This window comes from Schistocerca americana, chromosome 9 (genome assembly GCF_021461395.2).
Source record: "Schistocerca americana isolate TAMUIC-IGC-003095 chromosome 9, iqSchAmer2.1, whole genome shotgun sequence".
NCBI lineage: Eukaryota > Metazoa > Arthropoda > Insecta > Orthoptera > Acrididae > Schistocerca > Schistocerca americana.
Window position 1 is genome coordinate 87,306,246 of NC_060127.1, and position 24,973 is coordinate 87,331,218.

Consider the following 24,973-nt stretch of genomic DNA (forward strand, 5'->3'; position numbering starts at 1 on the left):
ATGAAAGACACTCTCCGTGGCCGCACATCCACCAGCCGTGCTGCTATTGCCTCAGCGATTATCCAGTGGTCAAAACAGACGCCTAAAGAAGCCTTCGCTGCTGCCATGGAATCATGGCGTCAGCGTTGTGAAAAATGTGCACGTCTGCAGGGCGATTACGTCGAGAAGTAACGCCAGTTTCATCGATTTTGGGTGAGTAGTTAATTAGAAAAAAAATCGGAGGCTTTAGAACTTGAATGCACCTCGTACAAACCATGCTTATGTTGTAACAAAGCGTTTTATTAATTTCCCTGCTTACCATATAGCATAGGATTTTTATAGTATGTAGTAAAAAGCATACTGCTCGAAAAACTATGGGTGATACAAAAAAACTAAGGCTATGTTTGGATTCAGCTCATACAAATCTATAAAGATCAGCTATCAAAGTAAATAAAACTATGGGTGATACAAAAAAACTAAGGCTATGTTTGGATTCAGCTCATACAAATCTATAAAGATCAGCTATCAAAGTAAATAAAACTATGGGTGATACAAAGAAACTAAGGCTATGTTTGAATTCAGCTCATACAAATCTATAAAGATTAGCTATCAAAGTAAATAAAGCTTAAAAAAAAAATTTCGTTGGCCTGTGTATGTGGTAGAGGAAACTAGTGTAAGAATGTGAGTGTCAGTGAATTAGTGCTCACCTCTTCTTCTGCCCACATGACCAGCAGCACCATGTAGATAAGGCCCTGAACCATCGGCAGCTGCAGAACCAACAGTCGCAGCTTGCGGACGTTGCACCTAAACATAAAAGAGAGAGCGTTAACATCTGCAGCAAACTCAGGATATGGGCAAAGGAAACTGATGACTTGTTAGATCAGTTTGGCTTTAGGAGCAGGAAACGTACTAGACAGGCAATTACGATGCTTAAAAAGAAGGTCGAGGCACATTCATAGGATTTACTGAACTAGAAATTTTTCCAAAGTGTGTATGACGTCTGTTGAAAAAAATTCGCCAATGTTTTGTTAGGACGAAATGCGGTTGGCATCCCTGCGTACGGCTGTGATTAACGTGTAACTGCCGGAAGTGTCATTGTTGTATGTTTCTTAGTATTGTTCAGTGCTGTATTGAGTTGGTGACCAGATGTCCGGATTAATCCGGACGTGTCCTCCTTTTTAGCTCTCTGTCCGGAGTCCGGGCGGATTTTTACAGTGTCCGGCTTTTACGCAAAGGTGAGCGTAATACAGTTAAATTTACAATTTGTCCCGTTCTATTGCTCTTTTCGTAAATACTTTAACTATTGGCACAGCCTTCGTGATAAACACACACGAAGGCAGTGTTAGTAGGTGGTGCCAGGATCGTCGATGACATCGTTGATCGACCTATAAGTGAATGCAAATATCGATTATTTAAAATTTTCGTTTCGTATCTTCGCTTTGTATTGGTTTGGCTTCCTGTAGTGCACGTGTGATTTGTGAGTTACGTAAAATATTTGGCTATGCCTAAACGAAAGTGTACATTTTCTGATGTCCTTTCCTGCAAATATCCAGCTTTCAAGAAACGGAGAAATGAATTTGAAGCGGAATGTAAGATATGTGGAGCTGGAACGTACGTCTCAGTGGCCAATAAAGGTAAGAAATAACTCGACAGTTAAACTGTCATGGTTTTATTTCATTGTTTCATAGTCATTCAATTTATCTGTATTCGGAAGGTTAAAGTGCAGTTTACATGGCGTCAGCTGCTGCTTGAATTGTAGATGTTGGTAGCGGTGCGTCGAATGAAGGGAGGTGAATGGTCTTACGTTTTTCGCTTTGTAAATAATTCCGTGTTGCTGACATAACAAAACAAATGACGCCACATCGTCACCACAATCAATGTTTTTAATGTTTTTTTATATTGCTCAGTTAACCACCACCTGACCATCAATAACAATTAACTACTAGTTTTACCGGTAATTCCCAGCAGTCACGTGACTTGTCCAAAGCTGACGGATGGTATCCTCGTCCGCAGTTGACCCGTTTGATGTGTCCTCTTTTTTCTTCTTTTGTCCTTTTTGAAGCTCTTTGTCCTCTTTTTTAAACAATTGCATCTGGTCACCCTATATTGAGTAGAATGTTGTGTCACACAGTTTGCGAATTTCTAGATAGCAGAGTTAGAGGGGCAACGCATCTGCATTACATTTTGATTGAAACTCAAGAAAACCTTTACAGAGACACACCAAATGCTGCACGAAGCATACGGCGAGGGGTGTTAAAGCCGTACTCAGTGTTACAAATGGTTCACACGGGTTAAAAAATGGCCGGACGGAGCTTAAAGATGACCCTCGTTCAGGACGCCTTTCGACGTCGACCGACGACGCTCGTGTCAGGAAAGTTAACGAAATTGTGGGTGCCAATCGAAGACTGAATGTCCGAGAGATCACAGAAGAATGTGACATGTCAGTTGGATCATGTCATGTAATTCTGACAGCATCTTGGAATGGATCGTGTTGCCCGACGACTTCGTCCCATGGCTCATGAGTCAAGACCAGAGAGACCTTCACCTCATAATCTGTGAAGAGCTTTTGGCTTACGCAAATGTGAACCAAATAGTCCTTTAGACTATCATAGCTGTTGATGAGACATGGGTGTAGTAGTAGTAGTAGTAGTAGTAGTAGTAATGTGTTATTCTACCTTACGGTAGGTCTTGTCATGGGTTAAGCCTCTTCCACTTTTGGGTGTCCATAGCCAGTCTTTTCATTTCTGAATATTTATTTCCTTTTTATATTGTCCACCATTTGATATCTTCTTTTTCCTCTTCCTCTCTTTCCCTCCACCATTCCTTCAATATACAGTCCCTCCTCAAACAATGTCCAATTGTAATGTAACGGACTACTGAAACTACCGATACCACCGGCTGGCGAGTTGTGCAGTGCCGTCAATCAACTTGAAGGAGCAAGTGAACGTTAACTGTGTAAACACATACTGAAATATCATTATTTTGTTACAGAACTGTTAATATGAGGACAATCATGAGGTATATTGCCACAGAACTATATTATAAACACTTTTCATTTTTCATACAATGTTTTTCATATATGTATACGTGCGATGTGTAAAATATCAATATACAACCAAAGTTGGCAGTACTACACAGTTTGTAAGCTCTGTGAACAGGACCTGGTGGTTAGCGGCTGTAGAGACAATGGGCAGTTGGTGTTGAGACGTCTTGTAATACGCTTGCTTTGAGAAGGTCAAGGATAGAGGGAACGAAATGATATATTGGAAAAGCTGTTACATTGAAAATTATTGAATATCGTCACGATCAGCATTTATAAAATAAAAGTTGGAAGCTTAAATATGTATCAGTTCTTACTCAGCAGAATACACACCCTGGACCTCAAATTGATTTAACAAACAGCGGATGGCGAGATTCATCACCGGACCATGAGCGTGCAACAACGACCAATAAAGGTAAGAAAGTTATATTACTCTAAATTCAAATTGTGATGATATCTTTCTTTCCTCCATGTCTTCAACCCTGTATGTACTCTGTTGTTAGAGTGAACAGCGTGACGGGGACTTGTGGTCGACTAGGCACACCAGGGAGACCACACAGGTTTAAAAATATAATTTGTAGCTTAATATACTACTACTGATAATAATTAATATTTGTCCCCTGGAGAATGAGGTGCATTACACAAACCAGTTCCGTTTTCTCTTTCGATGGCTTTCAGCATGTTTCTTTCTTCTCCAACTCTTCTTAATACTTCCTTACTCGGTCTTTCCATTTCACTTTTTCCATTCTTCTCCATATCCACATCTCCAGCGCCTCCAATTTCTTTCATATTCCTTACTCAATGTCCAGGTCTCCGCACCATACAGTGTAACAGTCTTTTCCTCAGATCTTTGTTTAGTGGTCCGCAAAGTAATTTCTGTTTCCTCTTTAATACTTCTTTTGCCATTGCAATTCTTTTCCTAATTTCTGCTAAGCAATACATATCATCCATTATTGCACTTCCCAATGATTGAAGTTATTCACTTGCTCTATTTCCTCTCCTCCTATTTTCATACGGCCTTTTCTCCCCTTTCCTCCAATTATCATACTTTTCGCTTTCTTATTGTTAATCTCCATCCACATTTTTCTAATTTTGTGTTTAGATCACCTACCATTTATTCCATCTTTCTCGCACTCTCTGCCATCAAAACCACGTCGTCTGCAAATCTTATACACCCCACTCTCCGACCCCCTATACGAACTTGGGTCTAAGGTTATATTGAGACCAAGGTTCAATCTTCACAATGGGTTGGGAAAGTTTCTCCAAGACCAAAAAAAGCTCGTCAGGTCTACATCTACATCTACATCTACATCTACATCCATACTCCGCAAGCCACCTGACGGTGTGTGGCGGAGGGTACCTTGAGTACCTCTATCGGTTCTCCCTTCTATTCCATTCTCGTATTGTTCGTGGAAAGAAGGATTGTCGGTATGCCTCTGTGTGGGCTCTGATCTCTCTGATTTTATCCTCATAGTCTCGTCGCGAGATATACGTAGGAGGGAGCAATATACTGCTTGACTCTTCGGTGAAGGTATGTTCTCGAAACTTTGACAAAAGCCCGTACCGAGCTACTGAGCGTCTCTCCTGCAGAGTCTTCCACTGGAGTTTATCTATCATCTCCATAACGCTTTCGCGATTACTAAATGATCCTGTAACGAAGCGCGCTGCTCTCCGTTGGATCTTCTCTATATCTTCTATCAACCCTATCTGGTACGGATCCCACACTGCTGAGCAGTATTCAAGCAGTGGGCGAACAAGCGTACTGTAACCTACTTCCTTTGTTTTCGGATTGCATTTCCTTAGGATTCTTCCAATGAATCTCAGTCTGGCATCTGCTTTACCGACGATCAACATTATATGATCATTCCATTTTAAATCACTCCTAATGCGTACTCCCAGATAATTTATGGTATTAACTGCTTCCAGTTGCTGACCTGCTATTTTGTAGCTAAATGATAAAGGATCTATCTTTCTGTGCATTCGCAGCACATTACACTTGTCTACATTGAGATTCAATTGCCATTCCCTGCACCATGCGTCAATTCGCTGCAGATCCTCCTGCATTTCAGGAGGATCAGGTCAGGTCAAATGTCAAAGCCAAGCTGATAGTTTTCTTTGACTTTGCAGGATTAGGTCATAATGAATTCTTATCACAGGGACAAACTGTTATTCGATGGTGCTATCAGGACGTGTGCGACTCCTGCAACAAAATGTGAGAAGGAAACGGCCTGAAATATGGCGAAACAGTTAATGGCTCTTGAATCACGCTAACGCACCCCCACATTCATCCCTGTTGGTGCGTGACTATTGCGTAAAAGACGAAATCACTGTCGCGCCTCTTCCTCCGTACTCTCCAGACCTGGCTCCTGCGAACTTTGTTTTTATTTCCAACGTTGAAAACACCGTTGGTGGGACGATCCAGCAAAAGGCCTTCCAAGACTGCTTCCGGACGTGGGAACGTCATTGGGAGCGGTGTATCAATTGTGGAAGAGACTATTTCGATGGAGAACATGCACAGTAAGTAAAAGGTAAGAGTACAAAAAAATTTGTGGAGAAAGTCCCGGAATTTTTTTGAACAGAACTCGTGACGTGGTGCAGTATGTTCGGAATTTCCAGAAAAGTAGGTACACACTGCAGGGAAAGAGCCCAGAGGAAACTATGAGAGCGAAAGATTAAGACAGAAGTGCTTACAGTAATGAGAGTGTAATGCGAGGAAGCAGTGTTCTACTGATAAACCTGTAGTCAACTAACGAAATAAAAGGTATGTTCAGATGTGTGATTAAAATTCAGGATGAAAGAGTATCGGCGATAAGATTCACTGCTGACATTGACGAGATGGAGTGATCAGGCTACTGAGTATAGAGTAAGGGTTGAAAGTAAACCAGCGTAAGACAAAAGTACTGACAAAAGTGATGCAAATATTCAGTCTGATTAGATAAGGTTTCAAAGTGATGCAGAGATTGGGAACCTGCTTAGCAATGCAGGTGTCAGTATTCGGTTCATTGCTACAATACTTGGTACACGCAATCAGTCTAGACAGGAGACTGCCGACAAATCACTTGTTCGACTCATCCTACAATATTGCTCAAATGTGTGGGACCCACACCAAATACACTCCTGGAAATTGAAATAAGAACACCGTGAATTCATTGTCCCAGGAAGGGGAAACTTTATTGACACATTCCTGGGGTCAGATACATCACATGATCACACTGACAGAACCACAGGCACATAGCCACAGGCAACAGAGCATGCACAATGTCGGCACTAGTACAGTGTATATCCACCTTTCACAGCAATGCAGGCTGCTATTCTCCCATGGAGACGATCGTAGAGATGCTGGATGTAGTCCTGTGGAACGGCTTGCCATGCCATTTCCACCTGGCGCCTCAGTTGGACCAGCGTTCGTGCTGGACGTGCAGACCGCGTGAGATGACGCTTCATCCAGTCCCAAACATGCTCAATGGGGGACAGATCCGGAGATCTTGCTGGCCAGGGTAGTTGACTTACACCTTCTAGAGCACGTTGGGTGGCACGGGATACATGCGGACGTGCATTGTCCTGTTGGAACAGCAAGTTCCCTTGCCGGTCTAGGAATGATAGAACGATGGGTTCGATGACGGTTTGGATGTACCGTGCACTATTCAGTGTCCCCTCGACGATCACCAGTGGTGTACGGCCAGTGTAGGAGATCGCTCCCCACACCATGATGCCGGGTGTTGGCCCTGTGTGCCTCGGTCGTATGCAGTCCTGATTGTGGCGCTCACCTGCACGGCGCCAAACACGCATACGACCATCATTGGCACCAAGGCAGAAGTGACTCTCATCGCTGAAGACGACACGTCTCCATTCGTCCCTCCATTCACGCCTGTCGCGACACCACTGGAGGCGGGCTGCACGATGTTGGGGCGTGAGCGGAAGACGGTCTAACGGTGTGCGGGACCGTAGCCCAGCTTCATGGAGACGGTTGCGAATGGTCCTCGCCGATACCCCAGGAGCAACAGTGTCCCTAATTTGCTGGGAAGTGGCGGTGCGGTCCCCTACGGCACTGCGTAGGATCCTACGGTCTTGGCGTGCATCCGTGCGTCGCTGCGGTCCGGTCCCAGGTCGACGGGCACGTGCACCTTCCGCCGACCACTGGCGACAACATCGATGTACTGTGGAGACCTCACGCCCCACGTGTTGAGCAATTCGGCGGTACGTCCACCCGGCCTCCGGCATACCCACTATACGCCCTCGCTCAAAGTCCGTCAACTGCACATACGGTTCACGTCCACGCTGTCGCGGCATGCTACCAGTGTTGAAGACTGCGATGGAGCTCCGTATGCCACGGCAAACTGGCTGACACTGACGGCGGCGGTGCACAAATGCTGCGTAGCTAGCGCCATTCGACGGCCAACACCGCGGTTCCTGGTGTGTCCGCTGTGCCGTGCGTGTGATCATTGCTTGTACAGCCCTCTCGCAGTGTCCGGAGCAAGTATGGTGGGTCTGACACACCGGTGTCAATGTGTTCTTTTTTCCATTTCCAGGAGTGTAGATCAAATGGGGATATTGAATGTGTGCGGAGAAGAGCAGCACAAAGTCACAGGTTTGTCTGACCCGTGGAAGAGCATCACAGAGATGTTGAAAGAAATGAGCTGGCAAAGACTTGAAGAAAGTCACCACCTATACTGCGGCAGCCTACTTACAAAGTTTCTAGAAATAACTAAGTGATGATTCTAGGAATATACTGCAAGCCCATACAATCACTCCTGGGCAAGATTAGACTAATATCACAGTGTACACAGATGTTTAAAAAGGCATTCTTGCCTTACTCCGTAAATGAATAGGATGTGAAGTACCCTCTGCTAAGCACCTGACAATGGTTTGCAGAGTATGGAACATCGATGTAGCTATAATTTTCAAGTTGTCAGTGGTTTTGAAAATCCAGACGTCAAAGTGAATAAAGCTTTAATATTGCAGTTGTTGTTGTGGTCTTCAGTCCAGAGACTGGTTTGCTGCAGCTTTCCATGCTACTCTACCCTGTGCAAGTTTCATCATCTCCCAGTACCTATTGCAACCTACATCCTTCTGAATCTGTTTAGTGTATTTATCTCTTGGTTTCCCTCTACGATTTTTACCCTCCACGCTGCCCTCAAATACCAAATTGGTGATCCCTTGATGCCTCAGAACATGTCCTACCAACCGATCCCTTCTTCTAGTCAAGTTGTGCCACAAATTTCTCTTCTCCCAATTCTATTCAATACCTCTCATTAGTGATGTTATCTACCCATCTAATCTTCAGCATCTTCTGTAGCACCACATTTCGAAAGCTTCTATTCTCTTCTTGTCTAAACCATTTATCGTCCACGTTTCACTTCCATACATGGCTACACTCCATACAAATACTTTCAGAAACGACTTCCTGACACTTACATCTATACTCGATGTTAACAAATTTACCTTCTTCAGAAACGCTTTCCTTGCCATTGCCAGTCTACATTTTATATCCTCTCTACTTCGAACATCATCAGTTATTTTGCTCCCCAAATAGCAAAACTCCTTTACTACTTTAAGTGTCTCTATTCCTAATCTAATTCCCGCAGCATCACCCGATTCGATGTTCATCTTATATCCTCCTTCGAAGACACTGTCCATTCCGTTCAACTGCTCTTCCATGTCCTTTGCTGTCTTTGACAGAATAACAATATTGCAGTAACAGACAGTAAATTAAAGATTATATTCGGTACATATAAAACATTTTTCAGAAATACACTATATCCATGTTCGCCATCAACAGCATCTAATTCCTTCCAGTTCAGTAAGTCTACTGAAAAAGGTTGTCAGAATGCAGAGACACCTGTAGACTAATATTTGAAAGTCTCTATATACTACCTCTGCTTGTTTATTTATCTGTAGAGTACTAATCTTCAAAAAAGGATGCAGCTCAAAAGAAGAATATATCTTCAAGCGTAACTGTGATTTTCGCCCTTGTGATACTAGGCAGAAGCGTAACATAAATATCAGTACAGTATGTACAAACATTTGTAAAGGTTGCCCTGGGTAATTGATACTGAAATCAAATTTATATAAGTTCAAAGTGAAACTGTAGGAGTATTTGCTTGACCATTGCTTCCAATTTTTTCTTAGATTTTGGAACACCATAAAAATTTGGACAACTGATCAAACATGTTTAAGTGTAATTATTACTAACAATCTTCTTATGTGTGTTGTTAAAACATATAGATCATACATTTTCATGAATTTTGATGTATCCTGCAGCTGAGAAAAAAAATTTCACCTTTTACAAATGAAAGTTTTATTTGTGTCTACCAGAAAGGTTTCACCTAAATCCCCTCCCACCCCCCCCCCATCCCTCCATACATCGCTATCCCAACACCGTTTTCTCCCTCACCCTCTACAGCCCCCAAGAATTACTACAGGTCTTCTATCAAAATATTTAATTATACATACAAGGTGTACAACTTTTCTTCCGCCGTTTTTTCCCCAACATTTGAGGCTTTAATGAAACAAATTGGTTACACATGTATCATTCAAAGTATTTTTCATGGCTGGCCACTACTTTCTCCCATCTTTCGGGCAGTGTACGAATCTCGCGTCGAAAAAATTGTTCATCTTTTGAAGCGATCCACGAATCGATCCAATTTGTTACTTCTTCATGAGATCAGAAGTGTTGGTCAGCCAGGCCATGCCCCATTGATCTAAACAGGTGATAGCCAGAGGGAGCAATGTCTGGAGAATACGGCGGGTGGGGTAAGACTTCCTTTTTAACGTTTCCAAGTACGTTTTGGCCTCTTTTGCAACGTGATGTCGAGCGTTGTCGTGCTGCAAAATCACTGTATCGTGTCTCTCGCTGTATTGCGGCCGTTTGTCTTTCAATGCTCTGCTCAGACGCATTAATTGCATTCGATAACGAGCACCTGTGATTGTTTCACTCGGTTTTAACACCTCATAGTACACGACGCCGAGCTGGTCCCACCAAATGCAGAGCATGATCTTGGAGCCGTGACTATTCGGTTTGGCCGTCGACATGGAAGCATAGCCGGGACATCCCCATGATTTTTTGCATTTAGGGTTATCATAATGAAGGCATTTTTCTTCCCCGTTCACAATGCGATGCAGAAGTCCCTTCCGCTTTTGCCTCTGAAGCAACTGTTCACAAACACACAAGCGCCGTTCAATGTCTCTTGGTTTCTGCTTACACGGGAACCAAGTTCCGTCTTTCTGAATCATGTCCATAGCCTTGAGACGTTTTGAAGTGGCTTGCTGTGTCACTCCGACTAATCGTGCCACTTCCTCTTGAGTTTGACGCGAGTCTTCACTCAGCATCTTCCAAAACATTCTCTCTTCCACCACTATGCCGGTCTACGACGTTAAAATTACCGTTCTTGAAGCGTTGAAACCACTCACGACACGTTCTTTCACTAATAGCGTCCTTATCATGCGTACTTGAGAGCATTCGATGAGACTCAGCCGCTGTTTTCTTCATACTGAAACAAAACAGTAACGCCTCCCGCAAATGACAAGAATTAGGCTCGTAAACTGACATTTTCAATCAAGAACAACTTTATGATGCAGACACAAATCGACTGATGTTTGAATGAGATTATGTTGACCGAGGTCCAAGCTAACTGCCTGAGGTCTGCTATCTGTTTCTTTCGACCGCTACTTACCTTTGTCGCCACCTATCGGCAATCGCCGGAAGCAAAGTTTTACCCCATGTAATTTTCTTTATATTACAGACCACTGAAGATGCCTAGCAAGAATAAACGTTCAGCTGCAAAAGACGAAATTTTGTCTTATTTATATGATAAACTACCTTAGCCGTTTTTATAATTATGTTACCAATATGCAATATGTATTAAATTAACATTTCGAAATCACAGTATGTATTATTTACTATCTCAAGCCGGACTGTCCTGTGCAAACTGTGTACTAAATCACGGTTTACAGGACCAATAAAGAGATACACTCCTGGAAATGGAAAAAAGAACACATTGACATCGGTGTGTCAGACCCACCATACTTGCTCCGGACACTGCGAGAGGGCTGTACAAGCAATGATCACACGAACGGCACAGCGGACACACCAGGAACCGCGGTGTTGGCCGTCGGTTGGCGCTAGCTGCGCAGCACTTGTGCACCGCCGCCGTCAGTGTCAGCCAGTTTGCCATGGCATACGGCGCTCCATCGCAGTCTTTAACACTGGTAGCATGCCGCGACAGCGTGGACGTGAACCGTATGTGCAGCTGACGGACTTTTTGCGAGGGCGTATAGTGGGCATGCGGGAGGCCGGGTGGACGTACCGCCGAATTGCTCAACACGTGGGGCGTGAGGTCTCCACAGTACATCGATGTTGTCGCCAGTGGTCGGCGGAAGGTGCACGTGCCCGTCGACCTGGGACCGGACCGCAGCGACGCACGGATGCACGCCAAGACCGTAGGATCCTATGCAGTGCCGTAGGGGACCGCACCGCCACTTCCCAGCAAATTAGGGACACTGTTGCTCCTGGGATATCGGCGAGGACCATTCGCAACCGTCTCCATGAAGCTGGGCTACGGTCCCGCACACCGTTAGGCCGTCTTCCGCTCATGCCCCAACATCGTGCAGCCCGCCTCCAGTGGTGTCGCGACAGGCGTGAATGGAGGGACGAATGGAGACGTGTCGTCTTCAGCGATGAGAGTCGCTTCTGCCTTGGTGCCAATGATGGTCGTATGCGTGTTTGGCGCCGTGCAGGTGAGCGCCACAATCAGGACTGCATACGACCGAGGCACACAGGGCCAACACCCGGCATCATGGTGTGGGGAGCGATCTCCTACACTGGCCGTACACCACTGGTGATCGTCGAGGGGACACTGAATAGTGCACGGTACATCCAAACCGTCATCAAACCCATCGTTCTACCATTCCTAGACCGGCAAGGGAACTTGCTGTTCCAACAGGACAATGCACGTCCGCATGTATCCCGTGCCACCCAACGTGCTCTAGAAGGTGTAAGTCAACTACCCTGGCCAGCAAGATCTCCGGATCTGTCCCCCATTGAGCATGTTTGGGACTGGATGAAGCGTCGTCTCACGCGGTCTGCACGTCCAGCACGAACGCTGGTCCAACTGAGGCGCCAGGTGGAAATGGCATGGCAAGCCGTTCCACAGGACTACATCCAGCATCTCTACGATCGTCTCCATGGGAGAATAGCAGCCTGCATTGCTGCGAAAGGTGGATATACACTGTACTAGTGCCGACATTGTGCGTGCTCTGTTGCCTGTGTCTGTGTGCCTGTGGTTCTGTCAGTGTGATCATGTGATGTATCTGACCCCAGGAATGTGTCAATAAAGTTTCCCCTTCCTGGGATAATGAATTCACGGTGTTCTTATTTCAATTTCCAGGAGTGTAAAAATACAAATAATTTATGTAATTTGTTAATTGGTCCTTTCTAATTGACATTTGTTGTGTGGAGACCCAATCTTGGTACCAACTGCAAAGTTTAGTCATTTATGTTGGCTGTAGATAATTGAGCAAGGATGAGCACTCTACATATTGTATGACCAAACTGCTTTTCCAATTGTTTTCAATAAAAGTATTAACAGAGCTCTTTCTTAGCGTTTAAATCCACCTACTTTCACGTATCTTGTAAATAAAGATTTTTCTGTTATGAGGAACAGGTAACTCCTGTAATAGACGCTTCTGTTTTCATCTGGTAGGTGATATTAACGAAAGCTAATTGGGAATAGAGGTTTACAGAGCTGTTGGAAATAAATTTTCGAAAATACTCCATTTTCATTGCTTTCATTCTTAGTTTAACAACTGTGTGCAGTCAAACATTTGAGGAGAACTGATTCCACGAAACTAACGTGTGATAGTTACACATGATATTTACTGGGTTTCCAGTTTTGTGTGTTGTAAAGGTAGGGAGAAATAACAGTAACTGAATTAGGGTTGCCGAAATCTGGGAGCTCGTGGTATGTAATAGACGAAGTTTTCTTTAGACCCATTTTTGGTGACCGTATACTATAACTGTAATCCCTGATGCACCAACTAATCAGAGAACTAAAAAGATTGTTGAGGCTTTGTGGACACGCCTGTTGACTTCTGTCTTGGGGTGTTTGGCTGACATTTGTTTAACTGTTTTCCTGATGAAACATCCTGGCAGATTAAAACTTTACGCCGGACCGAGACTCGAACTGGGCACCTTTGCCTTTCGCGGGCAAGTGCTCTACCGACTGAGCTACCCAAACACCCGTCCTCAGAGATTTACTTCCGCCAGTACCTCGTCTGCCACCTTCAAAACCTCACAGAAGCTCTCCTGCGAAACTTGCAGAACTAGCACTCCTGGAAGAAAGGATACTGCAGAGACATGGCTTAGCCACAGCTTGGGGGATGTTTCCAGAATGAAGTTTTCACTCTGCAGTCGAGTGTGCGCTGACATGAAACTTCCTGACCGCGGGGGATTAGCCGAGCGGTCTAAAGGCGCTGTAGTCATGGACTGTGCGGCTGGTCCAGGCGGAGGTTCGAGTCCTCCCTCAGGCATGGGTGTGTGTGTGTGTGTGGGTGGGTGTGTTTGTCCTTAGGATAATTTAGGTTCAATAGTGTGTAAGCTTAGGGACTGATGACCTTAGCAGTTAAGTCCCATAAGATTTCGCATACATTTAAACATTTGAAACTTCCTGGCAGATTAAAACTGCGTGCCAGACCGAGACTCGAACTCTTGTTTCTCTGTTTGTCCAGCTTGGGTGGCTGGCACTGTCAGAGGTTCACTTTCCGTAGCCAGCGATAAAAGGTGAATTTGTAACAACACCAGCCACTCCTGCTGGCAAAACGTCAGGAAAATCATGAAACTAACATCGGCCAAAGATACCGAGACAGATGCCAACAGGCAATACGTCAGTCAGAGAATTCTGCTAATTTGGAGTCCAGGATAACAGCAGAACAACACCTGTCGCCATCTGTCCATGTACTGCTTGGTGGCGTCTGCCACGTGATCTTCGGCCAACATTTGTTTATTTATTCTGCTGATGTTTCTCCAGCACAAATGGCTGGCATTGTCAGAAGTTCACCTTCCATCACCAGTGATGGCAGTGACTCATGCTGGTGGAATGTCGGGAAAATCATGGAACTAGCATTTCCCAAAGATCCCAACCCACAAGCCAACAGGCAATATGTCAGGTAATTCTGTTGATTCAGATTCCCAGGTGACAGCAGATCAGCATGAAGCTACACTGTTGATAACATCCAGCAGAGCAGGTGGAGAGGTGAACCAGTACGGCACGTACTTGTTGACGGCGGCCGGCTTGAGGCAGAGCCGGCAGCACGGCCAGCAGCAGCAGGGCCCCACGGCTGGGTCCAGGGAGCTGGGCTTGGCGCGCCGGATGAGCTCCGCCTCACCGCCGCAGTAGGCCACCAGCAGGCAGAACAGCTGGTACAGGCACACCATGAAGCTGCCCTGCGTCACCGCCTCCGACAGCAGCTGCGCGCGCGGCACCACCACAGCGCAGTAGGTCACCGACGCCACCACCTGACAAAGGAGGGTCGGTGAGTGCTTGAGGAACAGCTGGTACACCACACAGTCGCGCTGCCCTGTGTCACCGCCTCCGACAACAGCTGCGCACGAAGCACCACCACAGCGCAGTAGGTCACCAACGCCACCACCTGACAAAGGAGGATCGGTGAGTGCTTGAGGAACAGCTGATACACCACACCGTGACGCTGCCCTGCGTCACCGCCTCCGACAGCAGCTGTGTGTGTCTGTGTGTGTGTGTGTGTGTGTGTGTGTGTGTGTGTGTGTGCGCGTGTGTGTGTGTGTGTGTGCGTGTGTGTGCGTGTGTGTGCGTGTGTGTGCGCGTGTGTGTGGCAAAACAACAGCCCAGTAGATCATCAATGCTACCACCTAAGGCTGCCGGCCGCAGTGGCCAACCAGTTTTAGGCGCTTCAGTCCGGAACCACATGGCTACTACGGTCGCAGTTTTGAATCCTGCCTCCGTCATGGATGTGTATGATGTCCTTAGGTTAGTTAGATTCACATAGTTCTAAGTCTTGGGGACTGATGACCTCAGATGTTATGTCTCATAGTGCTTAGAGGCGTTTGTTTGTGTGTGTGTGTGTGTGTGTGTGTGTGTGTGTGTGTGTGTGTGTGTGTGTGTGTGTGTGTGTTTTGGGGCTTATGGGCGCTCAACATCGAGGTCATCAGCGCCCTGACACACATTAAAGGGAACGAATGTGGACACACCTAATAACACTGAAACACACACGTAAAGAAAGCAGGAAAAGAAGGAAAATGCTACATAAGAAAGTAGAACGTAAGGAAAGGGAAAGCGTAGCAACAAGAATGCCACAGTAAATTGTCATTGGCTGGCCACTTACATAAAATATGGGCGAGCTTGTCACACAGTGAGCAAATTAAGATCCTCTCCCTAAAATCTTTGTAAAACATTTGAGATGGCACAGAACTTTAGAACTTTAACCACATTCGTCTGAGTGTTGCCTAAAAGAGATGGCAGATCCACTGGCAAGACAGCCGCGGCCCGGTGGTCAGAAAATAAAACACAATCCAATAGAACGTGGCGCACAGTGACCTGGACGCCACAAGCACCACACATTGGAGGGTCCTCCCGCCGGAGCAGGAAACCATGCGTCATAGGGCTGTGGCCTATCCGAAGCCGAGTGAGGAGAACCTCGTCCCGTCGACGGGGCTGGAAGGAAGTACACGACACACACGTCGTGGGTTTGACTATACGGAGCTTATTGTCAGTCACTTCCAGCCACTCATCCTCCCACCGACGCATGACTCGTGAGCTCAACAGCGAGGTGACTGCGTGCAGGGGTATAGCACACTGAGATATTTGTGGATCGAGACACGCCTCCTTGGCTGCGAGATCTGCCCTTTAATTCCCAGCAATGCCGACATGCCCCGGAACCCAGCAGAAAGCCACCACCTCCCCCAATCGCTGTAGGTGGAGGAGGGCATCCTGGATGGTCTGGACTATTTTATCTGCTGGATACAAACGTTGCAGAGAGTGAAGGGCACTTAGGGAATCGGAACAGACAAGAAATTTAGGACAGGAAGAATGTCTCATCTGATCCAGTGCCCGCAAGATCGCAGACAATTCTGCATCAAAGACAGTAAAAGTCTGAGGCAGTCGGACCTTGAGGACACGATCCGGAAAAACAACAGAGCAACCAACGGAATCCCCTTGTTCCAAACCATCCGTAAAAACAGCTACATAGTCGTGGCGCTCAGATATAATGGCAGAAAATGCTACATTAAAAACGGTGGCAGGAGTGCAATCTCTCTTGTACTGCAATAAATCTAAAATACTTAAGGCTGGTATTGCACTATCATTTTCTGTGACAAAGAAATATGACTAAACATTCGACAAATTTCTTTGACAAACATCTTTGATGTGGCGCTAAAAAGGGGAACTAAACTGCCTTCATATTTTTCGTCAAATTTCAAGTTGGCGGACAATTCAGTAACAGCTTGCACTGCACGTGCTTGAGCATTGTCCTGCAAAATGATGGCCAGGTCCTCCTGAAAGTGTCATCACTTCTGTCTCTGTGCTGTTCATTTTTAGAACCCAACCTACGAGCAGCTTAGAGACAGAAGTAAAGACCCTTTCTGCAGCACCTGACCATCATTTTGCAGGACAATGCTCAAAACACGTACAGTGTAAGCTGTTACTGATTTGGAGCTGCTGATGGGGCTGCTAAGTGCTATACCACCTACTGCACTCCCCTGACTTAAGCCCTCGTACGCTCAACTTGATTTCTAAACTGAAGGAACATTTCATGGCACTCGCCGGCCGGAGTGGCTGAGCGGTTCTAGGCGTTACGGTCGCAGGTTCGAATCCTGCCTCGGGCAAGGATGTGTGTGATGTCCTTAGGTTAGTTAGGTTTAAGTAGTTCTAAGTCTAGGGGACTGATTACCTCAGATGTTAAGTCCCATAGTGCTTAGAGCGAATTCAACCATTTTTGAGCAAATCACTGGATGGTAGCTTTGAAAGGACATTGCCGACTTCCTTCCCCAACCTTTCCTAAACCGATGGGACCAATGATCTCACTGTTTGCTCCCCTCCCCCAAACAAACCAACCAACCATGTAACTTTGAAGCTTTGATGTAGGACACCACAGGTGAAGCTCAAATCAAAATGATTCAAATGGCTCTGAGCACTATGGGACTTAACATCTGAGGTTATCAGTTCCCTAGAATTTAGAACTACACTACTGGCCATTAAAATAGCTACACCAAGAAGAAATGCAGATGATAAACGGGTATTCATTGGAAAAATATACTATACTAGAACTGACATGTCATTACATTTTCACGCAATTCGGGTGCATAGATCCTGAGAAATCAGTACCCAGAACAGCAACCTCTGGCCGTAATAACGGCCTTGATACGCCTGGACATTGAGTCAAACAGAGCTTGGATGGCGTGTACAGGTACAGCTGCCCATGCAGCTTGCACACGATACCAAATTTCATCAAGAGTAGTGAGTGGCGTATTGTGACGAGCCAGCTGCTCGGCCACCATTGACCAGACGTTTTCAATTGGCGAGAGATCTGGAGAATGTGCTGGCCAGGGCAGGAGTCGAACATTTTATGTATCCAGAAAGGCCCGTACAGGACCTGCAATATGCGGTCGTGCATTATCCCGCTGAAATGTCGGGTTTCGCAGGGATCGAATGAAGGGTATAGCGACGGGTCGTAACACCTGTGAAATATAGCGTCCACTGTTCAAAGTGCCGAGAGTGCGAACAAGAGGTGACCGAGACGTCTAACCAATTGCACCCCATACCATCACGCCGGGTTATACGCCAGTATAGCGATGAAGAATACACGTTTCCAATGTGCGTTCACCGCGATGTCGCCAAACACGGATGCGACCATCATGATGCTGTAAACAGAACCTGGATTCATCCGAAAAAATGACGTTTTGCCATTCGTGCACCCAGGTTCGTCGTTGAGTACACCCTCGCAGGCGCTCCTGTCTGTGATGCAGCGTCAAGGATAACTGCAGCCATGGTCTCCGAGCTGATAGTCCATGCTGCCACAAACGTCGTCGAACTGTTCGTGCAGATGGTGGTTGTCTTGAAAACGTCCCCACCTGTTGACTCAGGGATCAAGACGTGGCTGCACGATCCGTTACAGTCATGCGGATAAGATGCCTGTCATCTCGACTGCTAGTGATACGAGGCCGTTGGGATGCAGCACGGCGTTCCGTATTACCCTCCTGAACCCACTGATTCCATATTCTGCTAACAGTCATTGGATCTCGACCAACGCGAGCAGCAATGTCGCGATACGATAAACCGCTATCGCGATATGCTACAATCCGATCTTTATCAAAGTCGGGAACGTGATGGTACGCATTTCTCGTCCTTACACGAGGCATCACAACAACGTTTCACCAGGCAACGCCGCTCAACTGCTGTTTGCGTATGAGAAATCGGTTGGAAACTTTCCTCATGTCAGCACGCTGTAGGTGTCGCCACCGGCGCCAACCTTGTGTGAATGCTCTGAAAAGCTAATCATTTACATATCACAGCTTCTTCTTCCTGTCAGTTAAATTTCGCGTCTATAGCACGTCTTCTTCGTGGTGTAGCAATTTTAATGGCCAGTAGTGTACTTAAACCTAACTAACCTAAGGACATCACACACATCCATGCCCGAGGCACGATTCGAACCTGCGACCGTTGCAGTCGCGCGGTTCCGGACTGAAGCGCCTACAACCGCTCGGCCACCGCAGCCGCCATAGATGAAGGCGTAAAATATCTGTTCTATGTGGAGTAGGTAGGACATCAGTTCCTCTTCCAATTCTGCGCCTGTCACAAGATTTCATGAAATTATTCCTGAAGGAGAAACTTCATCCTTGCTTGATGCTTGTTAAGTCGACCGTGCCACGTTAAATATAAGGGCAGACAAAAAAGTTTCCATTCGAAGGCGTTGCAGTCTAGAATCGGAATGCAAATGACGCAGAATCGCCGTGAGCATTGAGGCAATCATCCCATCGGCGCACCAGGTTGAGACGCATTTGGTAAAACATCTATTGTTCTAATAAGTCCGTAACTGCCTGATACATATCCTCATCCATGCCCGCATCTCGTGGTCGTGCGGTAGCGTTCTCGCTTCCCACGCCCGGGTTCCCGGGTTCGATTCCCGGCGGGGTCAGGGATTTTCTCTGCCTCGTGATGGCTGGGTGTTGTGTGTTGTCCTTAGGTCAGTTAGGTTTAAGTAGTTCTAAGTTCTAGGGGACTTATGACCACAGCAGTTGAGTCCCATAGTGCTCAAAGCCATTTGAACATATCCTCATCCGCCAGGAATTGCCGACGCTGGAAGGCCTTTTCTAAGAGACCGAAGACGTGGTAATCACGGGGGAGGGGTCAGGAGTACAGGGCGGGTGCTCGCGTGTCTTCCACGTGATCTGGAGTAACGACACGCGCAATATGGAGACGTGTACTATCGCGACCAGCGCGGAACTTAGTGCACCATTCCACAACGGTGATTTTTGACAGAGGGAAACCCTCATTCGCCGATGGATCTTTACCGGTGTTTGTCCTTCCCCAGTCAAGAAAAAAATAACAGCACGTTGGTCCCGTTTGAACACATTTGGTAATAACGTCGCCATAGTTCACGTTTCCACATTTACCGCACGCACTTCGGAAAGACACGAGTGTTCCACTAATCCTTAGCCTACGTGTACACGCACCGGAATCGCGCTACGCTGCATACTCGTATACGCTGCAGCAACGTCCTCGAACGGAAACTTTTTGTTCGTCCTGTGTATTGTAGCAGCGTTCAGTCTCCCTACAGATTTCCGACTGCACGAATAGCCATCGTCAAATTTGTTCCGTTCCGTTTCTGCCTTTTTCTCGTCAGGCTACATTTTTGGTTCATTCTTGACGGCACCGATTAGTCATACTGGCAACATGATTCCAAAACTGGCTACAGCCTAAATTTAGATCATACGCAGTAGCCTGCGCTAGACAATTACGTGGGTGAGTCAAATGAAAACCTTAAATTTGTAACAACAAATCGAAATTTCGCGCCGTTTTCCTGTAAGACGGTAAGCGTGCTACACACAGCGTGCAACATGGCCTGTAGGTAGCGGCATAGTGCAGATGCACACATACCGTCGCAGTATCAGTATAAAGATGGCCGCCACACTTGCCACTTGCACCAGGGAAGAACAGCTTTCTGTTATTCGGTTTTTGCGTAGTGAAGGTGTGAAATCTATTGAAATTCATCGACGAATGAAGGTTCAGTACGGTGATGCATGTTTGTCACAGCAGCTAGTCTACGAATGGAGTAGGAAATTCGCAAATGGTGTGACTTCAGTGGAAGATCCTCTTCGTCCAGGTCAGGCGCAACGAGTTGTGACTCCACAGAGCATTGCAGCAGTTGAAGCCATAGTGAAGGAAAACCGCCGAGTGACACTGAATGACATTGCAGCATGTTTACAGATTAGTCATGGGTCAGCACACTACATTGTGCATGATGTGCTCCAGTTTCACAAAGTGTCTGCAAGATGGGTGCCACGGCAGCTGACTCCTGAAATGAGAGAACGACGTGTTGATGCTTGTGAAGAACTTCTTCGGCGCTTTGAACGCTTCCTTGCAAGAATCTTTACTGGGGACGAAACCTGGGTTCATTTCCACCAACCGGAAACGAAGAGAGCGAGCAAGGAACGGCGCCATTCCTTATCACCAAAACTAAAGAAGTTTCGAAAGAACCATCAGCAGGGAAGGTTATGCTGACTCTCTTTTGTGACGAAAAAGGCGTCATTTTGGAGCATTACATGCCTAGAGGGACCACTGTCACCAGTGCATCATACTCGTATTACGTAATTCTTTGGTTAATTACGAAACGAGGAAAAGTTGCAGATATATTCTAAAAGACAAGATCATTCTTAACACTACACACTAGAGAGAAAAGTATTCCTATACACAGATAGTGTATGAAAAAATAATGACTGCACACCTGCAAACGTTTTGAGATGTTTTAAATTGAGTTTCTAAGTGCGATAATGAACTGACATGACGGTATTACAGGAGAACCGACATGGTTCGCGAGACTTCTGTTCCCAAATTTTCTTTGTTGCCTAGGGTACTGGACGCCACCATCCAAAATATACGTGTGCAGTATAACTAAACGGATGATGTGACTTTAGCTCCATCAGCTCGTTGGAATATACTCTAAAGAAAAAGTGTACCATGAAGGAAAAATCCGAGTGGGGCAGAAATCGATAGATGTGATGTGCACGTACAGACGAACAAGTGATTTGCAATTTCAGAAAAGTTAAATGATCTATTCAAGAGAAAGAGCGTCACAAATTGAGCAAGTCAAGTCAATAACGCGTTGGTGCCCTTCCGGCCCTTATGCAAGCAGTCATTCGGCTTGGCGTTGATTGGTACAGTTCTTAGATGTCCTGAGGAATGTTGCGCCAAATTCTGTCCAATTGGCTCGTTAGATCGTCAAAATCCCGTGATGGTTGAAGGGCCCTGCTTATAATGCTCCAAACATTTTTAACCAGGGCGAGATCAGAAGAACTTGCTGGCCAAGGTATGGTTTGGCAGCAGAAACTCTCGCCGTGTGCGGGCGGGCATTATTTTTCTGAAGCGTAAGCCCAGGATGGCTTGCTATGTAGGGCAACAAAACGGAGCGCAGAATATCGTCGAGGTACCGCTGTGCGTAAGAGTGCGTCGGATGACAACCAAGGGAGTTCTGCTATGAAATGAAATGGCACCCCAGACCATCTCTCCCGGTTGTCGGGCCGTATGGCAGGTTATCAACATTTAAGTGAGTTTGAACGTGGTGTTATAGTCGGCGCACTAGCAATGAGACACAGCATCTCTGAGGTAAAGTCTGGATTTCCCTTAAGACTGTTTCATGAGTGAACCGTGAATATCAGGAATCTGGTAAAACATCAAATCTCCGACTTCACTGCGGCCGGAAAAAGATCCTGAAAGAACAGGACCAACGATGACTGAAGAGAATCGTTCAACGTGACAGAAGTGCAACCCTTCCAAAAATTGCTGCACATTTCAATGATGGGACATCAGCAAGTGTCAGCGTGCGAACCATTCAACAAGACATCATCGATATGGGCTTTCAGGGCCGCAGGCCCACTCGTGTATCCTTGATGACTGCACGACACGAAGCTTTACGCCTCGCCTGGGCCCGCCAACACCGACATTGGACTGTTGATGACTGGAAACATGTTGCCTGGTCGGACGAGTCTCGTTTCAAATTGTATCGAGCAGTTGGACGTGTACGGGTATGGAGACAACTTTGAATCCATGAGCCCTGCATGTCAGCAGGGGATTGTTTAAGCTGGTGGGGGCTCTGTAAAGGTATGGGGCGTGTGCAGTTGGAATGATATGATACGCCTGATACGTCTAGATACGACTCTCACAGGTGACATGTACACAGGTATCCTGTCTGATCACGTGCATCCATTCATGTCCATTGTGCATTCCTACCGACTAAGGCAATTCCAGCAGGACAATGCGCTCCTCACGTCGAGAATTGCTACGAAGTGGCTCCAAGAACACTCTTCTGAGTTTAAACATTTGCGCTGGCCACCAAACTCCCCAGACACGAACATTGTGGAGCATATCTGGGATGCCTTGCAACGTGGTGTTCAGAAGAGAGCTTCACCCCCTGTACTCTGACTGATTTATGGATAGCCCTTCAGGATTCATTTTGTCACTTCCCTACAGCGCTACTTCAGACATAAGTCGAGTCCATGCCACGTCGTGCTGCGGCACTTCTGCGTGCTGACCTCTCACAGAAATGGAAAACAACAAGTAACTGGTGTGAACTATGTTGCTGTTGTGGTCTTCAGTCCTGAGACTGGTTTGATGCAGCTCTCCATGCTACTCTATCCTGTGCAAGCTTCTTCATCTCCCAGTACCTTCTGCAGCCTACATCCCTCTGAATCTGCTTAGTGTATTCATTTCTTGGTCTCCCTCTACGATTTTTACCCTCCACGCTGCCCTCCAGTACTAAATTGGTGACCCGTGGTGACTCAGAACATGTCCTACCAACCGATCCCTTCTTCTAGTCAAGTTGTGCCACAAACTCCTCTTCTCCTCAATTCTGTTCAATACGTCCTCATTAGTTATGTGATCTACCCATCTAATCTTCAGCATTCTTCTGTAGCACTACATTTCGAAAGCTTCTATTCTCTTCTTGCCTAAACTATTTATCGTCCATGTTTCACTTCCATACATGGCTACACTCCTTACAAATACGCTGAGAAACGACTTCGTGACACTTAAATCAATACTCGATGTTAACAAATTTCTCTTCTTCAGAAACGCTTTCCTTGCCATTGCCAGTCTACATTTGATATCCCCTCTACTTCGACCATCATCAGTTATTTTGCTCCCCAAATAGCAAAACTCCTTTACTACTTTAAGTGCGTCATTTCCTAATCTAATTCCCTCAGCATCATCCGACTTAATTCGACTACATTCCATTATCCTCGTTTTGCTTTTGTTGCTGTTCATCTTATATCCTCCTTACAAGACACCGTCCATTCCGTTCAACTGCTGTTCCAAGTCCTTTGCTGTCTCTGACAGAATTACAATGTCATCAGCGAACCTCAAAGTTTTTATTTCTTCTCCCTGGATTTTAATTCCTACTCCGAATTTTTCTTTTGTTTCCTTTACTGCTTGCTCAATATACAGAGTGAATAATATCGGGGATAGGCTACAACCCTGTCTCACTCCCTTCCCAACCACTGCTTCCCTTTCATGCCCCTCGACTCTTATAACTGCTATCTGCTTTCTGTACAAATTATAAATAGCCTTTCTCTCCCTGTATTTTATCCCCGCCACCTTCAGAATTTGAAAGAGAGTATTCCAGTCAACATTGTCAAAAGCTTTCTCTAAGTGTACAAATGCTAGAAACGTAGGTTTGCCTTTCTTTAATCTTTCCTCAAGCTAAGCCGTAGGGTCTGTATTGCCTCAAGTGTTCCAATATTTCTACGGAATCCAAACTGATCTTCCCCGAGGTCGGCTTCTACCAGTTTTTCCATTCGTCTGAAAAGAATTCGCGTTAGTATTTTGCAGCTGTGACTTATTAAACTGATAGTTCGGTAATTTTCAAATCTGTCAACACATGCTTTCTTTGGGATTGGAATTATTATATTCTTCTTGAAGTCTGAAGGTATTTCGCCTGTTCAAAAATAGTTCAAATGGCTCTGAGCACTATGGGACTTAACTTCTGGGGTCATCAGTCCCCTAGAACTTAGAACTACTTAAACCTAACCAACGTAAGGACACCACACACATCCATGCCCGAGGCAGGATTCGAACCTGCGACCGTAGCGGTCGCGCGGTTCCAGACTGTAGCGCCTAGAGTCGCTCGGCCACCCCGGCCGATTTCGCCTGTCTCATACATCTCGCTCATGTTGCAACGAAGGATTTCAAGAACAAAAACATCCAAAACAGAATGCAAGAGTCTAATGTATGGTACATCTGGAAGTCCTTTCCTTACACCTCGCTGTTGCTTACGGATGTTACAACGCAACAGAGACATAAATTTGAATAAAGCTAATAGACGTATCAATTATCGGAAGGACAGTTGATATTTTCGTAAGAAAAAGGCACGAGGGAGTTTTGAACACGGATCTAATCTTTCGGAGTCCAACACTGTGACCACATAAACACGACACCGTGGCTATTCAGAGTCTCGCAGTGTTGCATATCTTGAACTTGGACCCCTCACTGTTTCTATTTTGCTTCTTTTTTCGCAGCTGGGTACACCTTCTTCTTGTTTTCACGCTTGATCTGTGTTCAGTTTGTGACGAGCTATCCACTTTGCAATTTTACCATCAAATCTCAAAGGGGTGCGATAGGTAGTTTGCCTAGTTAGTGTTACCACCCTTGCCTTTAAATTCCCCAAATGTTGTTCTGACTTGTCCGTGAGGTGTGTCAGTCCTTCCGACAATCA

The 24,973-nt window shown here is 45.9% G+C and overlaps 1 protein-coding gene across 2 annotated transcripts in view; it reads right to left on the reverse strand.

The window, feature by feature from the left end:
- The window catches only part of LOC124551138 (organic solute transporter alpha-like protein), a 293,236-nt gene that overhangs the window by 17,724 nt on the left and 250,539 nt on the right, over positions 1–24,973 (reverse strand). For both annotated transcript variants that reach the window (XM_047126101.1, XM_047126100.1), the window contains exons 4-5: positions 14,290–14,531; positions 687–783 (exon numbers count right to left, since the gene is read on the reverse strand). In XM_047126101.1, the coding sequence (XP_046982057.1) occupies positions 687–783; positions 14,290–14,531 (339 nt within the window). The remainder of the gene's footprint in view (positions 1–686; positions 784–14,289; positions 14,532–24,973) is intronic.